Source organism: Micropterus salmoides, unplaced genomic scaffold (assembly GCF_014851395.1).
Source record: "Micropterus salmoides isolate LMB-PRFRI ecotype aquatic unplaced genomic scaffold, ASM1485139v1 Ms_hic_scaffold_13, whole genome shotgun sequence".
Classification (NCBI taxonomy): domain Eukaryota; kingdom Metazoa; phylum Chordata; class Actinopteri; order Centrarchiformes; family Centrarchidae; genus Micropterus; species Micropterus salmoides.
The window spans coordinates 3,422,104-3,447,903 of record NW_024040374.1 but is presented as its reverse complement, the minus strand read 5'-3'; the positions used below and the strand labels follow the sequence as shown (position 1 = coordinate 3,447,903).

General features: G+C 39.9%; 1 protein-coding gene across 1 annotated transcript in view; it reads left to right on the top strand.

Moving 5' to 3' along the window:
- LOC119900293 (carboxyl-terminal PDZ ligand of neuronal nitric oxide synthase protein-like) overlaps positions 1-24,674 on the top strand; it is a 180,369-nt gene extending 155,695 nt beyond the window's left edge. The window contains exons 11-13 of the mRNA XM_038715101.1: positions 17,761-17,957; positions 18,189-18,313; positions 19,911-24,674. Of these exons, the coding sequence (XP_038571029.1) occupies positions 17,761-17,957; positions 18,189-18,313; positions 19,911-20,541 (953 nt within the window). The 3' untranslated portion in view covers positions 20,542-24,674. The remainder of the gene's footprint in view (positions 1-17,760; positions 17,958-18,188; positions 18,314-19,910) is intronic.
- The last annotated feature ends 1,126 nt before the right edge of the window (positions 24,675-25,800 follow it).

Genomic DNA, 25,800 nt, shown 5'->3' with positions numbered 1-25,800 from the left:
CTCTTTTCTGTTCTTAGCTTGCTCTTGACACTTTTCTCTGTTCTAGCCTCTGGGGTAAATACTCTGGCTTCTATGTTTTCTCCTTCTCTTTCATATCTTCTATATTTCTCTCACATGTGTGCAACCTTAACCTTATTCCCCTGTCATTTCTTGAACCCAGCTCTTCATCTGACCTCTCCAAAATGCCAAACATACTGTATTTCTCAAAGGTCTCCTGTTACTGATTTTATCTATTAGCGATTCATGTTGTGTGGTTGCAAAAATAAGTACAGGCCTCTCTGCCTTTTACCTCGACAAAGATGCTGGAGGTCAGTAATCCCCATGTGAAGGTCCTGTGATGGAGAGAGAGAGTTACAAGGAGCAACTTTTCAGAAAATGACTAATATTAACCATCTGTTCAGGGGGCTGTAGTGAGATCACACACCGAAGCAGAGGGGAAATTAGTTTCTTTTGTGAGTTATTTGTGTGGCAGGTTCAGTAGTTTGCTAGAAAGCTTGAACTCATTCCTACATTCTTAACTAGTTATTGATTCAGCCTCTAATGAATTTATGGGATAGAGTCGAATTCTGGCAAGAAGAAGGTGCATGTGTATTTGTAGTTGCTGGTGTGTATGTGAGAGTGAGGTCAGTTGTGGTTAGGGTTGCCAACTTCAATACAGAAAAATGAGTACTTGAGTAATTTTGTTGAAAATGTCAGTTATAACATCAACTAGCTGATTGGCACGGGTTTTTAGTACACGGCCAGGAATGTTATCAGGCCCGGCTGATTTACTCATATTCACTCTCAGCAGGACTCTCCTCACATCTGCTGTGGATACTGACGGTGGCCGGTCCTCTGGAGGTGGAGTAGACTTTACGGCTGACTCCTTGTTGAGGAGTTCAAAGCGAGCATAAGAGGTGTTAAGCTCATTTGGTAATGTGGCCTCACACATGATGGAGGAGCTCCTGCTTTTGTAGCCTGTGATGTTTGGCACATATCTTTGATGTTGGTGGTGTTGAGGTCTCTCTCCAGTCTCTGCTGATGACTCCGCTTTGCCTCATAATGCCAGCTTTCAGTTATCGTTGCATTAGTCTTAGGTCATTAAGTCTCAGGCTCCCTGACACACGAATCGTGGCTGGAATAGTGTTGAACAAGCCATGAGGAAATAGACATTGGTTGTCGCATAATCCCTGTACAAAGCAATTTTATCACATTTGCTCCTGGATGAGCAGATCCTGGCTGCCAGTATGATACGTTTTGCTGCAGGCATCAATTGATGTTTGTTAAATGACATAAGCCTTATTTTACAAAATAATCTTAAAAGTGACCCTTCTTGTGTTACTTATTATGTTTGGTCTTTTAAACAATTCAATTTCACTCTCTGGTATCAGACTCTATGCTTTAAACTGCTGAATTGCTGGGTCTAGTCTGATCTCAAATCTTCATCTCTGTCTCAGTTTGTTGCTCTCACGCACTCTGTGGTTTCCTCCCTCCTGTCACCACTAATTAATTGTCTGATGGGGCTTGTCATTGCCATCTGAGGGCCATGTTGCCTACCAGTCGTACCAAGCAGAGCAGGCAATGGTGACTTGTATCGATTTTCCTGTCACAGGCGAATGTTGTTTGAAACTGGGGTTAACTACTGGGACAGCAAGGGAACAGCACAGATCAATACACTTCTTTACAAGCTCTGTCTGTCACCTACAGGGAAACACTTAAATACAGACAATACAGTTTAGACCTAGCCAAATAATGTCTCACACACCTACACATTCTCTGGCTCCTAAAAATATTTCTGCTGGTTGGTTATAACATACTGTTTAGTCTTTAAGGAATAGAACAGAGACAATATTTATTGTTTTGGTACTTTTCTCCAACTATTTGAATTTTACAATGAGGTTAAAGTGCTGACTATTAGTTTTAAGGCTGTTTGAGGATGTTTACATCCATATTTGGGCGACAGAGTAGGACTTGTAGCCCTTTTAATACACATTCCCCCATTTCAAGGACAATGCAGCAGGACAATGGTCCTAAACATACAGGTGAGGCAACAAGCATTTAGGCCCAAAAAGATTTGTTCCTCACCGGTCAAGTCAGTCACATGACCTCAAACTGACCTTGTGTTTCACTGCTGAATGCCATACTGAAGGCAAAAACTTTACTGGGCCTTGTGGAAATTGCATTGCTGCAGTTTTTAAATTTATAGGGGTAGACTACAGATGTGTGGCGACATCACTAACGCTTATGTGGCTGAATCCTTGTTGACAGAATCCAAACTCGAGTGGAAAGCCTGAAACTATCACACATGGGTGTCCACTTATCCAAAATCTTAGTTTGATCAAATGCATTCAGTGACACACATGCATAAAAGACACACATGCGCCACACAAACAGCTACAGAGTATTAACTTGTGAGGAGTTAGCTTAGCTTGTTTTGTTAATGTGAAATGGCGCTGACAGAGACATGCGGGCTTAGTGGTTCACAGATAAACAAACACTCACAACAACAGACCATCAAAGTGCTGAAATTAATGACCATGTCTGCACCAGACGAGCAGAGGGAATAAAGGACTAAAGCTGAACATTAATGATCACAACCAAACAGGACTCCACTGAACAGCCAACATTCACACTGAGAATATAACAAATGACTGCTTTGTTTGTCAGTCAGTTGTTCAAGTTATTTACCAAGCAAAGTGCCAAATATTTGCTGTTTTTTTTCTCTGTTATATATCATTGTGAATTTAATATCTTTCAGTTTGGGACTGTTGGTCAACCGAACAAACAATTAGACATGGTATCTCCGCTTTAATCTTTAATCGCAGAGAATTGCATGCACGTCGCGACTCCTCGTGGGTGTATTCCAAGTAGCTTGCTGTTTAAAAACGATTTAACATTCTTTGTGAGCTTCATCAATAGTGATAAATGATCAAACGTCCTGCAAAGTTCACACACAACTCTGTGTCTCCTACTTTAAGGGTTAAAAACCTCTTCCTTTCACATGTTTATTTACTGTATTGTGTGTTGATATTTATATCATAATAGGCTGTGTATTATCTTACTGGGAGAAAAACACTAATTGTATGTAAAGACCGACGTTATGTACCCCCATATAGCCAAAATGGTATGATCCTCGTTTCATAATGGCTCTGCGAAGATTCGACTGTGAGTCAAATCAGGCTCCTTCTACCGAATCTTCGACTATTCGGGGTCACCTCTAAAGCATAGTCTGCTATTGTTTGTACTACTGGTTATTCCCCTCTGCAGCATTGCATTCACAATCCTTGACCACATGTTCCCATCAGGTCATTGGATTTTAACTGCCGACCTTCCACTCACGTCTCTAACCTCTTGGCTGCCACTGCAAAGCCAGATTAGAGTTTCTTGTGGAGGCGTTTGTCTTGCATTTTCCTCACCATTCACACAAACATGCATACACATTTAGAGGCAGCAGGGACTTGAACAAAGCTGCGCTCATGTTCTGACTAGATTTCAGCTGTGGGTCAACATCTGGATGTGGTGGCATTTCACTTTGATGTTCCCATGATGCTGTGCTAAAGGCGATACTGAGCGGCTGCTTGGCATGGCACATAATCTGGAACATGTGGAGCTCCCGATGTAAAGGGCTAAAAGAGCAAAGTGATATTGAATTGCAGCACAGCTGTCTGTCAGCCCGTCAGTCTTGTAGCATTTCTTCCTTTTTTGCAAAGCTTCCTTTTTGTTTCTTCTTATATACGCTGACAAAAGCAAGCTGACAAATTTAACACACACAATCTTGATTTAGAATGGAGGTGAATGTCAGTGTCAACTTTAAAAGAGAACTACTCCCACTGAGGCCGTAGAACTGAAGGGGAAAGACAAGAGACACATGATTGTTTTTAGCTTTTAGTCAGTAATATTTAACTTTTTTAGTGTTTGATAAGACACACAGACACATAGCAGCTCCCCTTGGTTCACACTGACTTGTTAAGGCCAAATTCATCTTGTGAGGCCCTTCAAGCCTTTGATTAACTGCCTCTCTGCAAAATGGTCAAAAGTATGTGGACACAAATTCCTGCCCACATACGTTTGTGCACTTTTGTTTGGTCTGGGGCTATTATGGTTTGGGCTAGACCCCTTAGTGCCAATGAAGGGAAATCTTAATGTTACAGCATACAGTGACATTTTAGACAATAGTGACAACTTTGTGTTTGGTCTTATGTCCAACGTCAGTGGCCAACCGCACTAATGCTCTTGTGGCTGAAAGGGAGCAAATCCCTGCAGCCAGGTTAATCCAGAGCTGGTAACATAATATGGCTTTTAACAAACAACCTTACAACAATTGAAGTACAATGCTAAAAACACTCAGAGACACAAATAGAACCACAAAGGCGGAGAGTAATCTAATGTCAGCAACAACAGACGTCGTTATTTTTTACTTGTTACCCTTGCTGTTTCTTTCATGGCTACACTCGTTCTTCTGACTCTCAGACGCTCATACTCCAGGGAGCCTTGGGTCCAGACAGACAGCGATTTGGCAAATGGCTGAATGAATTATTGATCTGATGACTTTGATACAGAGGGGACTGAAGCCACACAAGCATGTCTGGCTAAAACCTGTAATCCTATAGTATGCTGTTTGTATTCTGATCTTATTTTCTTTGCCCATTTTTACTATCATTATCAGAGTGGGCAATATAATCAAATTTTTTTGATTACGTTATTTTTCTTAGTATCTTAGTACATTAACAGAGTTGTCCTCTTGATTTAAAAAAAAGCTTTCATGAGTACTGACATCTTCTGGAAACATATACAATATTTCCGCATTACTACTTTATAGTTTTGTTTTAAGATCAGATATCATAATGTCTGAAGAGTCAGCTCCTACAGCTTAGTTGTGATATTTAATGTTAAGTGGGGAGAACAAGTATTTGATACACTGCTGATTTTGCAGGTTTTCCTACTTACAAAGCATGTAGAGGTCTCTAATTTTTATCATAGGTACACTTCAACTGTGAGAGATGGAATTTAAAACAAAAATCCAGAAAATCACATTGTATGATTTGTCAAAAATGTTTTGTAATTTACTGTATTGACTGCTTCAAGTTTGGTCAGTAATTTCCCAGAATCTTTATGAACACATGCCAGCTAGTGGAGTGAACTCATTCCATGCAGCTGTGGGTTTTACATGCATGTGGAGAGGCTAAGCTTGATTTTTACCGTACTCATGTAAGTAGGTTGAAGAAAGCAAGCTTTCCCAGCTGAGAAAAATGGACATTTGTTCCCTTTAATTAGAACATAACGTGCTGTGGCTGCAATGCAGTGTGGTTTGTTGAGACTGTAAGTAGAGAGGTTGAAACTGTATCTTTGCATCTGTTATGACGGGTTTCTCCCCATGCGTCATTATTTTGAAATCTAGTGCAACATAGTGAGTCAGAAAGGAATGTCAATAAAACTGATATTTACTGTTGACGTGTTAGGGCCAAGACTTTCTGGATTGCAGCTGCAATCGAAATGTGTAGGTGACATTACAAGTCGGGAAAATACAACACTACGTAAAAATTAGACTCAAAAATGCAAAATATGTCACTTTTTGGCAATGTTGGTCAGCCAGCCCACCACTTTGGTCCAGACTTAAATATCTCAACAGCTATTGGATGGATTACCATATCCATATTTCTGATGCCCAGAGGTTGATCTCCTGACTTTTCATCTAGTGCCATCATCAGGTGAAAGTTTTCACTTATCCTGTGCAATTTCAAAGCACCACTGTAACAGCCTCACAGAGCCTGTAGCATAGCTGTAGACTGTAAATTTATTTGTAACCTTTCAGCATTTTCTGGTTATACTAATTGTTGTGTGTTCAGCTGGTAATGAGTTGCTGGTGTCACAACCTGATTCTAAATATTCAACAGTGCAGGATGCTCAGTTTCTATATAGCCTAGAGTTGTTGACTTGTGTGTGGTTGGAGTTGCATATGTCCAGTAATAAATGCATCCTGCCTGCATGTTTTAGCAATTTTGAATAAATAACAAAGTTTGTGGCGATGAGTTTATAGAGTATGTTTGCACAGTCAAATGAAGAACGTTTGCCTCCATTCTTTGTTGCTGACCAAATTTTAATTATTAATTTAAATTATTTCCCATTCAGAGGACACACTAATGCCAGTGTCCATGTTTATGTCATTGTGAGAGGCTTTAGGATACAAGGATACTCTTGCTGCTCTTTTAGAGTTTGTGAAAAATAATCATAATTTAATCTCATTTTTATAAATGGAGGAAAAGCAGCTAAGGTATCTGATGGGATCTGCAAGGTCATAACAGGATAAGAGGTGTATTGTTTTCTAGGCAGCAGGAAAAATACTTCACGTTACATTAGACGGAAACATTAGACTGCTGTACTGTTGAAGTGAACAAGGCAGTGGAAATTTTGCGTGGACCAGCTTAGGAGGCATTTTAAATGGAGGCTCTTCAATCTGTGCTTTTCAGATGCTGGATCAGGTAACCAAAACAAGTACTATGTGTGAGCCATCTGGAGGCTGTAGATCATCAAATCTGTGTGTTAACTGCTTTTCTGGAGTCAGTCTAATCGCTGTGTGGTATATCTCTATATCCTGAGCCTAAATCCATCACTCATCTCTGGCAAGTGAATAATGTGCTGTTAGTTTACCTCTATACATAATTTCTATATTTTACATAATCTTAAGAGTGGGTGTCCATTTTGTTTGTATGTACACAAGGATGCATAGCCGCTGGACTGACCCTGTTCTGCCAAGAAATTTAGAAATGCGCCAACAAAGGCAAAGAAAGAAGAAGACCAGCAAGTAAACATGGGCGTTAAGTATGTTGGTTTTATATATCTTTACAAAAATCGGGGGTTGAAAATGTTTTATGAGGAAGAAAAGGCAGTCATCATTTTTATTAGGCCTTAAGGATACACACAGTGTCATTTGGTAAGAAACTAATGTTCTAATTTCATGTCGCATTATGAGCACTAAATGCTAAAGCTGCATGCTTGATTTGACTGACCACATGTCAGAATATGGACAACTGAAGATCAGAAGTTACCATTTATTATTTCTAGACTACTACATGTAACGCATTTAACACCAAATATTCAACAAGTCCCAAAGAATTGTTTTGTACCAGAGGTCTATCTGTCAAACCCTGCAGCCTCTCTGTCGTTCTGTCTGAGGTGCCCTGAAAATGATTTGAAGGCAAAAGGCTGAGACTGAGGTGTGCTGCAGTAATTGCTCTTCTATTGAACAGTCAGGGCAGGTCGGCTCACCTCATCTTACTTCTCCACTCTCTTCACAAAAGTGTAATCAGGATTGGATTCAGCGGAGATTATGTGAGATTAAACAGAGCGTCATTAGTATTGGAGAATTTTATATTTGTACATTCAGGGGCTTGTTTCAAAGTGTCATTAGTATTAGTTTCACTCAATAGTTTTGGTGCCATGTAGCCTAAATGCTGTTCCTGCCAATAAAACAATCCCGCAGGGAAAAACAGAGTTGTTTTGTATGAAAAGGTTACTTCAGGTAGAGAAAGAAAAAGGTAGAAGAATAACAGGGGGAACAGGGTCAGTTTTGTTAATGGGGCTTCTGTTTTCCCCTGAGACTGAGGGTCGGCCGGGAGGCTCAGCCTGTCACAACAAGATAGATGCTGACTGATGTTTTTGGGGTTGGAATTCAAAGTTTGCTGTCCTGCTCTGTTTACGATTAGGTAGGCCCTGTTTAAGAAGAGGAGGGCAGGTCAGCTGTGACACAAGAGGAAGGAGAGGTCAGTTTTGTCGATGGAGCCGACATCTGCAGACTTACTGCTGTGCTGTCAGTTCCTCCTGATGCGTTACTGAGTGCAGGAGAAAAATCACATTTGGCTAATTAGATTAGATAGAAACTTAAATGAGGGAGAAATTAGGCTAGAGAATAGCCTGAAGATGAGATTGGAGACGGATAATTCAGCTAATTAATGCAACTGAACATCGTCAATCATACAGGAAATAAATATATCAAAATATGGCGTCTCAATTTCAACATGTTAGATTTATCAAGACTTCAGTTGTTGTGTTGTTGTTTTTAAATTAATGTTTGATTGATTTTTTTTTTTTTCTACCATCCAAGCAGGAAAAAACACATTCTAATGCAGGCATAGTTTTAAATCAAGACTGTTGCATCCTCCTGACAAGCAGCCTCTTTTGGCCGAATGAATAATGACTCTCATCTCTTAGAAGCAAAGGTGGAAGTAGTGTGACATTTGTTATAGCACCACAAAAGCTGTTGGGGTGGATGGTGGTTAGGGTTGATGGTTGGGCTTAAAAAGTGTCTAATATTGACACCAGATATGGTGTTTTGCATCCCGTCTCGGATTATCAGCTTTGGTTTCTTCTTCCCTAACCTTGGTTTTACATTGGAGGGGCTGAAACCATACAATGCTTGGTGTTTTCCTTGAAGGGACTCAAATGATGATGTGATCATAAAATGGTTGCAGATTCAATTTCTGACATTAATTGATTGACTAATAATTACCTGTACTTACTGGTTAGGGCCGAACAATTTATCTTAATCACAATATGGCCTTTTGCAACTTTCAAATCACAGGAAATGCAATATTTGTTAGAGGCAAAATGTGTGTGAATATACCATATTAAATCATCACTATGGTCATGCTGCAGAGATGCCTTCACATCATATTCTACAAACATCTTTATTTGGTACCCAAAACACACCTTAATCATTTAAGTATGTTTTTTTATAATGAAAATGACAATAATTATGTAAAAATTCCCTCCAATAATTCAAATCGCATCATCATGACCCTTTGCTAAGCCACGCCCCGATTACACAGCTGGCCAATCACAGCGCAGTATAGGACTCGCTCTAACTGAAGTCCGACACTTTCATGGCTGCGCTCCATTGACTCTGAGTCATTTTCTAGCTTTTTTTTTGGCTATATTTTTCTAAGATCTGGTCAAACGCTGTTCCTGGGGCACTTGTAATAGTTGCTAACCAGAGAGGTTGATGGGAGAAGTAAGATTTATTCTCTTTCCAAAACCTAAAATAAATCCAAAAAAAATGTCGGCTGTGGATTGTTCCTAATGTAATGTTAGTTAACTAACGCTAGCTAACTTCCTACTCAATGTAACGTAATAAAGCCCTACTGCTCTGCTTTGTAATGATTTTAATAATGAATAGAGGCCTACCCAGCTTTACAGGAACAGTGTAGATCGTTCATATCGTTGTCTTTTGTCTCAATCGTCAGGGGATGTGGTGGTTCACTTGTACTGTGATCAGTAGGCTTTAGCTTCTATCCTTAATTTTTTTCACGTCCGTTTGAGTCAGTTTGACAGCCTGAATACAACCTTCAAATCTATAATGCAACTGCAAAACTTCTTCTTTCTGAGATCAATTTTTACAACTAATTTGACAATATTTCTCCGGGGAGTGCAGTAATAGAAAGTGGCAGCGCCAACAGTTTGTCGGACTTAGCAACAGTAACTAAGGGGGGCGGGTCTTAGCGAAGGGTCAATTGCAGTATCAGTCAAAATAAGAACAATTTCATATTTTTTTCAAAATTGTTCAGCCCTATTAGGTTTTGTTTGAAATAGAAGTCACTGGGGGGGGGCAGTAATTTACATTACAATTTCCATTACAAGAGAAGAAGAAGAGCAACTCTTATCTGTTTACATTGTAAATTTAATGTCCTCTTAATGAATCTCTGTAGCTATACTTGAACTGATGTGTGCACGCCATTTGAATCAACTGTGAGGATGGCAGACTCCGCCAATGACGATGCAAATATTACATATAGGTAGCTAATGAGTGTGAAGACAGTACATTTAATGTCTATATGAGTAGTTTTGGAAGGCACTTACAAACAATATATATAACACATAGCCTTTTAAAGGATATTACACTGTTATCTTGATAAGAAATACATAATCCATACAACCCTTCTGAAATACTTACAAGCCCATATATGCACACAGGAGTTTTTAGTTTTTTTCTGTATAAAGAGCGTTGTGAATGTGATGTGAACCTGATCTGAAGTGAAAGTGAAACACAGACGGGATCAACTTTCCAAGCAGGAAATTACTAAAAGCAGGCACAGAGTGATGATGTGAAAGGCAGAGTGTCAGTCAGATTTCAGTCAGATAAATCACGTCTTCCATTAATCCGATCCTGCATACAGTCCCTCATCAGTCTGAGACAGACCCCCACCAGAGCCCACCCACCTTAATCATTCATGTTATAATGAACCCGGGTAAAAAATTGATGAGCGGCTCACACTGAGCAGGAGGTATCTTTCTTCCCTGCTTTCATCCTCGAGACGTGATTGGCCTCACTTAACACTAATACACACACCTGCAGACACACATGCATATCTTAATGTTGCCAAGTGGGGAGCTCTAACTTAATAAATCAGTGATAATGACCCTGTCTGGCCTGAGGATTAGTGTGTTTGTGTCTTCAAGTGAGTGTCCCTCGTCCTCTCAGCCTGACGCGTATCTCTCACGACGACACAAACAAGCCTTTATTCTTGTTTTTTCTTTTAAAACCATCCTCATTGTAGTATTTCCGTTAAGTTTGTCTGGTTGCCATGAAAGTGCAAATTTTCAGACTTTCCTCTGGGACTTGTCGGCCATGTTGACAAGGTTGAGCTTGATAGTTCATTCTTGACATTGAATACAGAGCAGTTGACAATTCAAATATTTCAACCCAGCGTACCCACGTACTCACTTTTTGTAGAGCTTCTGACCATTTCACATGATTGTCAACAGCAGATTGAGTTTAATGGGTAAGATCTTAATAACTTCAGAACTTTGCATTAGAAATCCTTGAAAATATTTCTCTCCATTCGCAGATTTATGACATTTTAATACATTTTTGTTGGGAATCAATATTAGACTGATTGATCTCTTCAGAGACTTTTTTTGTAGTCACTTTTTTTGTAGCGTGAAAGTCTGAAAAGAATTGTATTTGAGAATAGTTCAAAAACAAAAAAGACACATCTATACACTACATATTACCAAAGAGAAGAAAAAGTCTTAGTGTATGTGTGTTTGTTCTTGTGGGGGCTCAGTCTGTGTGCTGGGTCTCGGTGACAGAAGTGGGTTACCCTCAGCTAAGAACAAAGCTAAGAGTTTGGCACTTTGATGCGGTTATGCCAAAGCCGAAACGAGATAATTACAACCTCACTGTGTCTGCCTGGCAGAGTCGAGCCGAAGTCAAGGCGCTTGCTAAGTTGAGTGCCAATTACAAGTTCCATGTGATGACAACTGTAATCATAATTACATCATAGCTCATCATTATTCCCTATTAAGATAGAGGATGTCTGTGAAAAATGACCCTGCAGTGAAAAATATACTTTATTATGGAGCAGAAAACTGTAATCGAGGTGTGAGGAGCTGAGGTGTTCATCTTTGTCAGGAGTAATCGCACTTAGATTAAACGCCAGATAGGGAGTATAATTACTATAAAAATGACAAACTTCCAAGTAATTAAACATGGTACCTTAGATACAGAATATTTAGGGACATTACATTTTTTCACACTGGAATTGGCTTTGGATAATAGAGTTTTGTTTAACTGGATGTCTCCACAGAGAGATTAGTGCACAGAGAGCCAATGAGGTGTTTGGGTTTTTTGAAAGCAGTCCTCTTTTACAGGACGTTACCCAAATTGAAAGTAGCAGCATTTGAACTACTTTCATTACTGATTAACCCATTAGTTATTTTTTGTAATTCTCATTCTTCATTATCATTGATATGATTTGAATAAAAGCTGACCTGGGAGAATGGGACTCCTGAAACTGACGTGATTCTTCTCTCTCAAAAGATATTTGGCAGAGAACAAACAGACAAGTTAAATACAGGCCTGCAATCAAAATACAGATGGAATTAACATTAATTATGGACAGCTGACACAACCTGCCACCTCTGCTTTGTCATTTTAACTGCAGACAGGTTAAAAAGGACAAGCTTCTACCTGAATTCTTTGCACACTGCTCTTTGCTAATGAGAAAGAGATAAATGATTATCATCAGAGTTAGCAAATCGGTGTGTTTTTCTAGGCTGAGGTGAACCAAAGGATCGGATTTTGATCTGCTTTATTTAGGGCCGATGGTAATCCATTCAAATGAGTCCGGATCAGCCCTGGTACCGATCATTAGTATCGGATCGGGACATCTCTTCTCATAATCATTGATTTTTTTGTTACCAAACTAATCAATTAATTGCCCTGTTATTTGAAGTCTAAAAGCAGTGAGAACCAGATTTGTGTTCTAAATAAAAGCAATGGTCTTCACTGTCACAGGAGTTTGCCTGGACTGTCATGTTGTGCTCTAGAGACTAGACTTGACCAAACACACTTGACTGTAATTATACTGTAGGATTAGCATGCATTTTCCCTTTAGGTTACTGTCCAATGTGTTGCAGAAGATTGCGTTATCATTTCAGTTTCAGATTCAGCCTGGCCACCCTCAGCTGGTACATGAGTGGGAGGGAGAGCTCGCTGCTTAAGTATTGTTGACCCACGTTGTCTTGTGTTGTCTCTTTTTACTGCTGTGTTTCTCTCCTTGCTCTCTTTCCTGTTGTGACGCATTAGATGTGATGAAATTACTGAAATTAACAACAAATCACCTGCGGGTTCTAGAGGGATTACACATTGGATTACACACTGAAAATAGCTTTCCCAACCGAGTGTTCTGGATCTGAATTTGTTTGTAATCTGTTAACGGTGTTAATCCACAGAAGCTCTTAAAGAAAGACACAAAGAAGGAAATCCTCATTTTAGTGCTAATGAACGATAATTATTACAGATGGAATCCTTCAGGCGTGTTTACAATTAAAAGACAAAATAACGCACGCAAACACATACAGCAGTCTGCCAGTGTTACACAGTCCTCCAGAACTAAACAAACAGGCTGCAGGAGTTCTCTGGAGTGAAAGTCTCTTCGGGTTTTATATTCATTGTGATTACAGCTCCTTTGTTTTTCAGAAACTTATGCCAATAGCACCTAAGTCTTAACCTCTGTGTCAATACAGTGAGACAACTCTTTCTGAAAAGAGCAGTAAGGTGTTTAAAACTTGAAAACCCCTGCTCCAATATAAACTAATATAAAAGTGCACATTGTTACTATTCGACGTCATGTGTTTTACTCTGCGTCATATAATGACTGACATTAGTCAAACTGTGACTTCAGATTGCTACATTCAATTATTTCCCCTTTATTTCTTGTATTGTGAGCTGTCATTCGAGCTCTTTCACCAAATTCCAAAGCTAATTTTGTACTTTTCATTAGTTTTGAGTCGTTCCTTTGTTGTGTCTGTCCTTCAACACCCTGCTCAAAAATCAACTGACTCCAAAGTGGGGACTACTTTTTCTGACTTACTGCACTGGTAGATAATATGAAACTAGGACACAGTGCTGTTTTAGTAGTTTTAAACAGCCTGTCATCAGGTTAAAATGTAATTTCATTCACAGTGATTGCTCAGGTTAAAACTGAATGTGTGACAGTCTAGCTGAAGTCTAGTTTAGAACAGTCTTCACTGAAATGTTACCTCTGCTGAAGTTGCAGTGCGGGGTGATTTAACATTTAATTCTCTAATTTTAATGCTTCAGTAGGCAAGTTTTGTAAGGGGAAAAATCCATCCATTTCGTCAGCCTGAATCTCAGTGGGGCTGCAGCAAAAAACACTGTCCCTGCTCCGCTAATTGGGAAGACATAGATTAACTGTTTGCTCAAATGAAATTCTCAGTTGAGAGGTACAGAAATTGCTGGGGAATCTCAGCATTGGAAATGACAAATCGAACAAAGTGTCTCTTAAACGGCAGTGAATGAGCGTCCTGTCGAGCGGAAACAGGACTCACTAACATCAGATCTTTCAATTTGTGGGTATTGAAATGGCATTATCTCCAGAGAAAAGTGGCAGTGCCTTTATTTATGATTCAGCTCACTGAAAGATAGAAAGAAGGCTGTTCACCAGGCACTGTGATAGACTGGAGATCTTTACTTGTACATGGTGTCTAACATTTGCTGCTTTGTGGTCACTTTAACAGCAGAGGTTAGAGGGAATGAAATGGCTGCATTGTGACCAAATAAAAGCGCCTGGCCGTTGGCCTGTGATCACCTCAGTGTGCGCAGGCTGGTGTCAGAACTTGTCACACAGTCTCATTCACCATCTTACATTTGAAGCTGTTGTCAGTTTGTTGTTAATAAGATGACAGCTGTCTGTGATTTAAACTGAAAACAATCTAGAATGGTAACAAAGTTATTATTAATTTCCTTAGACTTCGAATCAGTTCACACAAAGATCTGCCGGTAACTGCACACAGCAAGGTAAATATCAAGATAGAAAGCGCAGAATAGAATTTCACTTTAAATGAAAAAAACATTGTGCTGAATTTTGGAAGATAAGAGCTTGGTACATTTTCCATTGTTTGTTTTTGTCACCAGAAAGATTGTTTACCACGAGCCGTCCTGTAGCCGAGTGGTAAAGATGCTTGTATATGACCTCAACATCCCCAGTTTGACTCTGGCCTTTGTTGTTTCACTGCCCTCTCTCTCTCTCTCTCTCTCCCTCCCTCCCTCTCCATGTCTGTATCTCTTCTATCACTATCAAATGAGGCAAAAGGCCCATAAATCAGGGACCACTGACAAATCTACATCATCATCTTCCTCCTGTATAATTAGCTGTAACTTTAATTTCACTTGTGTTAAATTTAGTTTTGGATTTCCCTGATGGTATATTTCAGAAGTCATCGCCTTCACTGTAACTCACTTTGGTGGGGACAAGCTGACCTCTCACTGTGGATATACTGGCATTTGCACGCAGCACTTTATTTGGCAGCCTTTGAAAAATCGCCAAATTTGCATTCGTTTAGAGTATACAGGAGCAAAGAGTTTCAGCGCTGGCTCAGAGACAGTCCAGCAGAGAAATGGTCATAAATAGTGATGATAAATCACATCTGTGTGCAAATGAGCTTGGACTGAGACACCTGCGCTCATTTCCAAACAGCAGGTTTCACCTTTTCAGCAGCATGGGTTTCTAGAAGACATGTTGAGAGAGAAGCTGCAAAACATTAAATCTTTTGAATTATACATACATTTTCCAGAGCACATTGTTAGTCATGTTGTACAAACATCTTCTCTATCCATTACCTCTCCAATAGGAGTTGAAGTGGAAGGAACATGTGGCCTCGTTGTCTGGTGGGATCAATAAGGGTGTTTTATAGCCTGTGCAATGTGTCACAATCGATCCTGGGATCACTTGATGACCTTGATATACAGTGAGTACTCACTGAATGACCTTGGCAGACAGGCAGAACATTGAACAAAGACTTAAAGCATATAAATTAAGTGCCTTTTGTATCACAGTAACAGCAAATAGGTATTTAGATATGCCTTATACTGTCTTCTCAAAGAGCCTTGTATCCTAAACCAGTATGCTGCCAGTACAAAGTCCTCCAATGGCTGTAAAACTGCTATGAAACAATATTAGTTAACATTTTGCAAGATGCCAAATTTTATCATGTGTCAAGCAAAGTTAATAACTAGCTAACAAGTAAGAAACAAGAAAAAAATACAGGCTCTACTTTGTTTTTACAGCACCCAGTATTTGGTTAATTAAATTTTTTCTGACCAATAGTGTAGGGTGACCATATTTTCAAACCCTGAAACCAGGATAATATGCATTTATGCACGCACAATAGGAATTTTCATCAAGCTGGGGGACAGTTATTTCAGCACGTAGCACACCAAGCATACCTTTCAACGCCAAGGACGCCACAAATTTAGCGTTTTCGTTTCTGTTACTTTATGAAGGAAGGCGTAAGCCTCCGGGAGATCTTTAGAAAATATCAACTTTCTCTTCAGCATGACAACTAACCGTTAGCATACTGATGGGTCCTGTCAAAAAGCTGCGTGATGCTTGCCTGTGACTCAGGCTTGCATCAGCCTTGACAACAACACATTGATTGATTGACACACATAAATCAGTGATGAATTCAGACATGTGGTGCGTTGTTGATGTTTTCATATTGGGTTAGGTAATAATGTGAGCACTGAAACAAGTTACTATTTTAATTGTAAAATAAAACTCAGGCCAGTCTGGTAATGAATGTTGAAAACTGTTACATTTTAGTGTGTTAGGGATATTTGTCGGGACTCTGGGCTGTTTTAGTCTGAACACTCAGTGATCCTGCAGCATGACCAAGAGTCAGCAGTGAATTATGCAAAATTCTGCCCATTATAAAACACAAACTTAAATGCACTTAACAGATAGCAGGACAGGTCTGAATGCGGCAACCTGCACACACACACAGACACACAATCAATCACAGTCACATTTATTGCAAGATCCTCTGTGGTTTCACTTTCACCTCTCAGCTGTAGTAAATGATTTGATGACTTTGATGAATAATGAATGCCTGCATGCTGTAAAGTAAAGGTGTATCTTTCTCTCTGTTCTTCTCATATCTCTCTGTCTCCTTGAAATTACTCTATATCACGTTGATTCACAACATTGGATCACATTCCCTCTGGCCTCTGGCTAATGTGCTCTTGTAGATCTGTTGATTGGGTGAGTAAGCGAAATGCTTGTGTGCAAAGTGAAGTCAAGGTTACCTCTTCCACCCGACTCTGATGCTCCATCTGATTCCAAACGGCGATCATTTTTTCTCCATTTATCTGGCCAATACCCTGCACCTTTCAGATATGCGATTGCTGCTCAAGGCCGCACTCTTACCCATTACCTCCTCTTACTTGTCCTCTTGAGGAAGACATGATTCAGCAGCATATTTGTGACTAAGCAGAAATGGCTCAATAATCTGCATCTTTAGAGGTAAAATTATGTGAAATCTGATACTTCTGTGTCTCATTAAATGCTTTCCGAGAAACATTTCTCTCCAAGAGGTAAGATCTTCTGTCTTAAGTGGATTGACAACCACCTGAGCTCCCCATTTATGTTTTTGCTGTTTCTGGTCCTGCATTTTTGTCCATTTCTGCTTCATTTTCACTAGTGTTATTGCTATATGTGCATGTGTCATTGCAATTGCCTTAAGTTTTGTTTTATATATCGTTTCGTAATAAGTACATCTGGCCCTCATATGTTGAATGCATTCCTATGAAATACCTTTGAATCTTGCTGTGATGATACAGTTTGTTTTGTGCAAAGCTGCAGAGTGACACAGGTGGAACGTGACAAAGTCACTTAAAAGAATACTCCACCTTTACCTTTTGAGTATCAAATACTTGCTCCCCTTTTGGCTCCAGAGAAGTACCCTGAAAAGTATGTAGATTGCTTCTTTGTGGCTGTAGTCAGCTTGGATTCACAGCAGTGGCAATGGATTCCAGTTAAGACCCAAAGTGACAACAACAAAAACTTTCATGACAAACAATTCTGCAGTTTGTTTTTACTTCTCCACTGTTGGTCCGTATGTTTAGTATGTTCCAAATAATTGTTACTGTTGCTAAATATGCTACTTCCAGCAGAGCTTTAGAGATATATCGGGTACAGGACAGTAGAGTATAGTAGTATGTAACTATCGTATTCAGGAATGTTGTGGAGAAATCAATCAACAACATTTCTACATTTTTAGTGGAGTATTCCCTTCATCTCCCTTCAAGAAGTAAATTTGTGCATCTCATTCTCAACACCGACATCCCATTTGTATTGTCTAATGCTTGAAGGGTCTGCAGCTTTGCAACAACATGTGCTGTTAAGGACAGATATGTCCACATCTTCTGTTAAATCCTGCTGTGTATTCACCATCTTTCTTTGTCCTGTCCTCTCTGTTTCCCAGTTGATCAAAGTATGTTTGAGAACTCCACTGCCCAGCAGCAGAGTCCTCAGACCTCTAGGTCAGGCCAGCCCTCGGCCCGACGCTCCCTAGCTTCACCGAATTCTAACGTGGGGTCAAGCTCCATCGACTCTCCGTCCTCTGGAAGCCAACAGAGGCTTAAAAACGCCATTAATCTGGGCAAGGCGGTCGGTGCAAAGGTTAGCACAGCACAAGCATTAAGTTCTGCAGGTCCTCTCGTCATGTATTCCCTTAACTCTTCATATTTGGGTTATAGAGTAAATTATTATTGTTGCATCTGCGGAATTGATTTGAATTTGACTCAAAAGTGTCTTTCTTCATTTCGATCTTTCTTTCTTTTGCCTCTTTTCTGTCTTGCTTTCCTCTTCCCTTTTGTCCGTGTTTCCTCCATCTTTCTTTCTTTCTTTCAGGTCAATGACTTGTTAAGAAGAAAGGAGTCCAGCCACCTCGGGGACATTGGGGTCACTGAGGTCAACAAGAACGTTGGTGCCGTATGGAGCTGCATGGACCAACTCAACCACACCACTGCTAACAGGTACGCACACAGACATTTCCTTTGTATTTGTGAGGAGAGAACTTCTACATGTCTGCGTCAGTTTTCTCTTAGCCTCTGCTAAACATCATCATACTCTTATTTTTAACCTTAATCCTGAACCCAAGATCATCACAGACATTTACCATTTACTCTCCCAAGTTAGTTTTTAGACTTGTGTCACTGCTGCTTTAATTTCACATAGTGATTCAGGCGGTTTGGTTTTCCTTTAATCTTTCTGGTTAAATAATGATATATTTTCTATGTATTTCTTTTTAGGATCACAACTTACCAAGTCCACACATTCAATTTAATGATAAAACGACTGGAATTATGTGAAATAAGATAAATCCAAACTATTAAATTACCTGTGCTCAAAGAGGTGTCTATCACTTTAAATTAGGCACTGGTTTAGAAAAGGTGAATGATTTTTTCCTGTGAAATGTGGTTTTAAATTAAAGGCTTTTCAGTTTCTTATACAGTCAAAATTGTCTGTTCAGGTATACGGTGCACACACTTGTACATTCCACAGGTTGTGTCTGTATTTGTGGATTTGTTCCAGAAGCATCGATCCGTTGTCTCTTCAACCGAAGATCAGTCAGGCAGAAGTCATTTTTCAGCAGCTCTGTTACCATTTGTCTCCAGTTACTGGACTGTGAATAGATTCAGTTTAATTTACCAGTGATTATCTGTAAAGATTTTGCAGACTGGTCTGGACAGGTGGAGCTGAGAGTTTTTTTTACATAATTACTGACCGATTCCCTATTGTTTAAAACTAGATGTATGAGGTGAAATATGCAGTGGACTCTTATCGTTAGCTGACTCTAAGCTTCTTATCGTTTTTCTGTAATGAAAGCAGCATGACCTCATTATCATTTCTTCTTATTTATTCCAGTATTTGTATTGTTACTGACATTATCTATAGATTAGGGGTGTACAGATTAACCAGTACGTATCGGGAAACCAATAAAAAAAGTCAGGTCCAGCTACATTGATACAGAACCACAGATCTGATCCAAATTCTGAATGAAATTCTCCCTCTCAGCCCTGTTGCAATTATAGCTTCTGTGTGCATGTCAGTTTGTGCAACCCGCTGCTCTCCCTCACATACCCGCTTCAAGCCATCCGCGACATACCTACACTGAAAGAAATGATATAATCCTGCCTGACATTAGCAGTCTTCAAAATCCGCAGCAATCTGCTGTCCCTTGATAACAACGAGGTGTCTGTGTTCTTTGTATTCTCATACAGCACGGCACCGCTTATTGAACTGAATTGTCATCCCTGTCATCTCCAGTGAAAGTTCTTTCTTTTCGCCGTGAGATGTAGTTACCATGGTAATTTCAATTCAGCTTGAGAAATTAGTATATTTTCATAAACACTTTTAGTGGACAATATGGAGCCATTAGAGTGATCACCGGGAGTAAAAGTGGATTTACGATCTCGCTGGGACTCACACATACTTCAAACACATGATGATGAAGTGATGCCGTTTCACCTATATATAATCATAAATGGCTACAACTCCGTCTAATGCAATCAAAATTTTACAGTTCGTCATGTCTCTCGCTCTCCACCTACCCTTTTCTCCTCTCTTCAGTCACATCGCCTCCTTCGACTCCTTCCCTCGGCTGGACCCGCCACCCCCATCAGGGAAGAAGCGTCTCCCTCGGGCGCTGAAGACCACCCAGGACATGATGATCTCCTCTGACCCCGTCGTCTCCTCTCCAGACACTGCTGACTCCTCCTTACTCTCTTCTCCTGACAAGACGCCCCTCATCGCCAAGGAGGAGCTGAGGAGCAGCAAGGAGCAGCAGCGGGAAGAGAAGGAGGAGGCGGGGTCAGAGCAGATCCCAGTGCCGCTGGAAGCAGCGGAGAATAAAGTAGGAAGCAACGGCAAAGTTGATGGAGTGACAGGTGGAGAAGAAGATGATGTGGAAAACGGGAGCACCGAAGGAGGCGGGGAGGAACATCAGCTCCAGCTCTCTGTACCAGACCTCATCAACAAAGATCCCCCCCTGCTGGAGTCCAGAGCTAAGCCCTGCGACATCTGGCAGAAGATTCCAGGGCCAGACTCCCGGCTGGCCTCCACCCCCTGCTCGGGGAAAACTCCCTGCCGCATCAGCCTGGGCGAGGAGGCCCTGCTGGGGAATGGTGCCCCCTGCGGTAAAGGCACCGGAGTGAGTTCTGAAGACTTGGAGCACCACCCTGACCTGCTGTCGTTTGAGTAATGAACAGAGCCGGGGTCAGATAACAGTTCAGTATGTCAAAAGTTTTGGAACTCTTTCTCTTAATTTCGGCTCAAGAGGTAGTTCAAACAGACTGCTATGAGTACTGCGGATCAAATATTCACTACCCCTTTTAAATACATAATTTGCTCTGCTCTAGGGTTTGCTTGAGGAGAAAGGGAACAAGTTCTTACAGAAACTTTTATCAACGTTTTAGATGTGTGGATAAGTTTAAAGGTCACAGTAATACAATCTGACCCTCCAACATGGTTGATCAAGTCAGTCAGAAACTGCCAGCTTCTTCCCAATGATATGAACACTAAGCTGACCAGCACAAGATGATGAATAAGTAGCAGGAGAGAAAATTAGTTGGAGGTGAGGATTCGTTATGGTGCGGAGAATTCAGTTTTAACATTTCATCTACAAAACACAGAGCTGTTAAGGAATATAATTTTATCAAAGTGTACTTACAATGTTTTAGCTTAAACAACAGGTTTATAACATGTCATGTCTGCTTTAGGAATGCAATCATCAGTAATACTAGATAAAGTAATAATTAATGTAATGAAAAATCCCTTTAAATGAATTACTGCCAAGTGAAGAAATAACTTCATACTGATGCGAACATACAAAAAATAACTTTGCACCAAATTGTTTGGGTTGTACTTTTGCTCATAAGTTATTGTAGTATCAAGTCATTCATATCACTTCATTTTTAAAACCATTTAAAGGCACATTTGTTTCATGATGGTCACACTGTAACAGTCCATATCATACAAAGCTGCTACAATGAAATATAGCATTATATACAGTTATAAAGCAATATAATTTAAATTCACTGTAATTAGAATAAGTAAGGTTTTGCAGAATTTTCATCGGTGAAATAATATTTCCAGCATGGAAATTTCTAATCTGACTGCAGACTCAGGTGGAGACAATGGAAATAAGAGAAAGAGGCTGAATGAATGTGGATGTGTTGGAGATGGAAAGGTGTGTGTGTGTGTGGGGGGGGGGGTGTTCACTTTCTGTTCAGTTGGTACAAAATGTCAAGCAGCAGTTTCTGCCAGAGTCTGATCAAGACTGAAAGCCTTTTGACCCTTAGCTTAATCCATATTGCATTATTTATGACCCTCTTTTAGACCAGTGGGAGCCCTGAAAGCGACCTTTTTTAAAAAGAAGAAAAAATGTCTAAAAAGAATATATAAATAAACACAACCAAATCAGTTCAAAAAACAGGTGTAAGTCAGATTTTTTGAAGGACTCCAGCATAAACAGCAGCTATTTTGCTTTTGCGAATTATTTTTCCTATCACGTTTTGTTGCTGGAAGAATAATCTGATCTGTCTCCACCAGATTCAGAGTTAAACAGTGCCCTCTGGCAGCAGGAGTGCCGGGGCATACATTGCATGTGGAAAAACAGGTAATTTGCTGTTCTAATTCTTTAAAGGTTTGTATTAGTTGTTGATTTGATTTGATGACCAGCAGAAGCAATATTCAGCAGTTTGTGCGACCGGACTTGGGTTATTAACATGAGCACATCTCTCGTCCAGGATGAGAATGGCTTCAAGGCTTTCTGGCTGCTGACAATAATTGTCTTCTAAACTGGCTGAACTAAAAGTGGATTCTTATTAACCCCCCCCCCAAAACCTGACAGAGAGTCGGGACGGACATATGGATAGATGGAAAGACGGGCGGCATGCGGAGGGCGGGCTGGTGAAAAGTTGTTTTTGAGCAAAAGAGAGGCAAAATAATGAGCTGTCAACAGAAAGAGATGAAAGAGGTGTATTTTATTCAAGCAGATCACTAAGTGACAGACCAAAGACTCAAATTAGCGGCTCAGTCAGACAGGTTGTTTTTGTCATTTTGTGTAATTGCTCTAAAAGTTTATCTTCACTGATAAGATTTTAGTGAGCTGTCTGTGTTAAAAGAGAAGCGACCAGTCATCCAGAAGTTATTTTTCTCTTTTACTTTCCACTACTGAAAAAAATGAAAACCAAAGTCAAAGTAGTTAAAACACTTAACTAGCAATTAACATCCTTGATTTAAATCTTCTGACTTTTCTGACTCACCAGAGAGAGACGTTGAAGTGTTGAGCAGGTTAAAGGTGAGTTAACAGTAGATGTACTTTAGATGTACGGTCACTCTGCTGCAACCTCATCAATATGTCACTGTTGGAGCTGCAATGGTGGTTTTAGCACAATCAAAGTGAAAGTCTGTTTTATAACACTATTATATGAACTTCTGTAGATCTGTGTGACTGGATTAAGATTCACTTTAGACACACATGGAGAGCAAGCATACAGATTCAAAATCCCGACCCTAAAAATGACCCTGAGGACCTGAAGTGGCCTCTCTAAGTGACCTCCGTGTGCTTGCAGGTATTTCCTATACCTCAAAATATAAAAATAATTCCCAGAAGACAGTGAGACGGACACAGAGCCGGCTGTAATTGCAGTCAGGTCGTGCCCAGCAGAATGAGAGGAATGTGGCGCTGGACACTGTTAGAGAAAGGAAGCTTTGTCTCTCTGTCTGTCTCCTGTCTCACTGTCTTTGTCTTGCATACTACACATGTCCTAAAAGATCCCCATTTATTTTAAAGCTGTACCAAAAAAAAAAAGATGTCCCCCACAAGCCAACCCAAATTATAAAAATAAACATTCCCAAGTAGTTTTATCTTACAAACCGACTTTTCTATAAACAGTTTTTGTGGAAACTGCTGTTGAGTGTTTTCAAATGCCATTTTTTTACTGCTTTGAGGAACACAAACAAACTGTATCTCGGTATCTGTATTGAAGAGGCAGATATTTCAGTAGTAGATGTTTCCAAAACAGTTTGCATAGCTAGGATTGTGACATAATTTTGACATAAAAACAAATTCTTTTATGTTTTTGGTGCTTAAGTTGTGTTTTTGTGTTATTATTAATTGAATCTAATCTAATACCTTAAAGACCTTGTTTCAAATTATTTTGTTTGTATTTCTGATAACATTAAACTGACTAAATGTGCAACAATGAAAGTTAAAGTTTAGGTGAAAAAACATGATTTATAGTTAACACTAAAAGACTCGGCTGATTCATCAGGACTATGTGGGTGCAGTTTGATGAGATCTGACTGACAGTGCTGGCAACACAACTGTCATCACATTTTGATTAAAATTTTGCTAAATCCTGATTGGTACATGGAAATATTTGACATTATCTACCAAGAGAAGCACAGAGAGAAACGCAAATAGAGAAATCGCCCATGTGAAATAAAAAAAAATAGTTTTGCAGAAAATGTTGTGTTCGTGGTCTTAAAACTAAAGAAAGTGTTGTACCTTATCAACTGTCTGTCTTCTGAATCTGAAATAGATTTTAAGCGATACTGAGGTTGTATGTAAAATGTAGGTGATGAGGCGGTCTGTCACTCAGAACAAAGATAATTGCCACACACCTGGATGAACCAGGTATCCGAGAGGTTTTGACCGAACTGAACAAAACTAAACACACACGATCAGACTGACAGCAGATGCTTGTATTAAGTCAGGAGATGAAAGCAATAAGAGACTGAAAGGTTGCTCAGAGGGCATCAGACTGTCTGAGATTCCTTGTTTTTTTTCTTTTAGAACCACAAAAGTAGATATATTTTTTATTTTCTGATGAAGGAACAGTGATGTATATTTTATCTTTTTTACAATATCTGTGAATATGCAAATTTGCTCTTGCTCTAACAAATGAAGGAAAGTGATTTATTTTGATTATGGTAATCTGTCTTATTTAGCGTCCTCAGATTTGGATAAAAGAAGAAATGATCTTGCTTTCTGTTGTTACGTTGTTGTGTTTATGACTTTGTAAAGCCAGCTGACATAACTTCAGCAGCTGTGATGAATGAAGGGAGCTAAATGCTGCACATAAAGGCTTTTTGAAAACAAGGCATGAATGGACCGCTAGAGCAAACCTGTGACTCTCTTAGTATATCTGAATTTTAAATTTTTTATGGGATGAAAATGTGCTACAGAAATCAAAAAGAATCGATGATTTTGCCCTTTTTTTGTTTTATTTTCCTAATGTATCTTTTTTTCTGTGAGGATGTAATAACTCCTGCAATGACTGTAATCGTTTTTAAAAATCTGGAAATAGATCTAACCATGGCCTTGTTGTTTTGTGTTGTGTGGCTTTGTGTCTTTTTAATGTGACTTTTTTTATTCCTGCGACGATGCCAGCCAGCTTCCCACTCAACCCTACCACCAAACTTCCTGTTTTGACAGAGCTGATGTCCTCGTCAGTTTCTGCAGGTTTTTTCTTCTGAATCTGTGTCAATCTCCAGCGAAGACGGGCCCTTCTGTGTCCTCCTTCCGTTTGACAGATCGTCTGTTTTTAAGAGAACCAAACACGGGGAGACGGCGGTGGCAGGAATTCAGGAGTTAAAGCTGCTCTTGATATTTAATTAATCCGTGTTTGTCCTAATTTGTGGAAATCCTGGTCTTCCTCTTGTCGTCCCCGTGTGTCACCGCCGGCCTCGTGTTTGTTGCTGTGTCGAGATGAGTTAGAGCCCGTCAGGAATATGACAGAGGAAGAATCCAAAAATGTAACTGACTGCAGGGTGAGGCGGTTTATTAAGTTCCACATGCGTGGTGTAAACAGCCAGTCAGATAAGACGCACAGGTCACATCACTGTTTAATAATTCAAACATGATGCATTTATTCATTCTCTACCAAGGAATCTAGGCCTCCATGCATAAAGAATCATCAAGTGTTGGGGGGCAGTTAGTGGGCTGGGTGAAGTCTATAAAGCATAAACTTGTTTGAAGTTTCTTTATTGCATGTCCCAATATAAGTTTCATTGGCTACTTTGTGAAAATAAGTATTCCCCAGAAATAAAACTCAGTTAACCAAACAATGCTCATATGAGCTGTTAATTCTTTGGCAAGTTGGCTCTTCTTCTCCTCTCTCCTTCAATGCCCAGCAGGCTCAAGGCCTCTGGATAGAGATCGGGCTGCAAAGCCACTGAACCCAACTTCTATTGTCAAGCATCTTGCTCTCCAGCCACCTTGCCGACATTCTCTGTGCAGTCTATCATTCTTGGTGAGCTTCCTCTTAAATGCCTTTTCCAGGTGGTCCTCCCACTGTACTGTCAACTCCAGGAGTACTACTTGCTTTATGGAATCGGTTACAAGAACCACATTAGGTCTCGAGGTGCTGGTCGCAATGTGCTGTGGGAGCTCTGGCATTGATGGGAGGCAAAAGACAATTTTACTGTAGCGAAGAACGGTAGAATTTCCAGC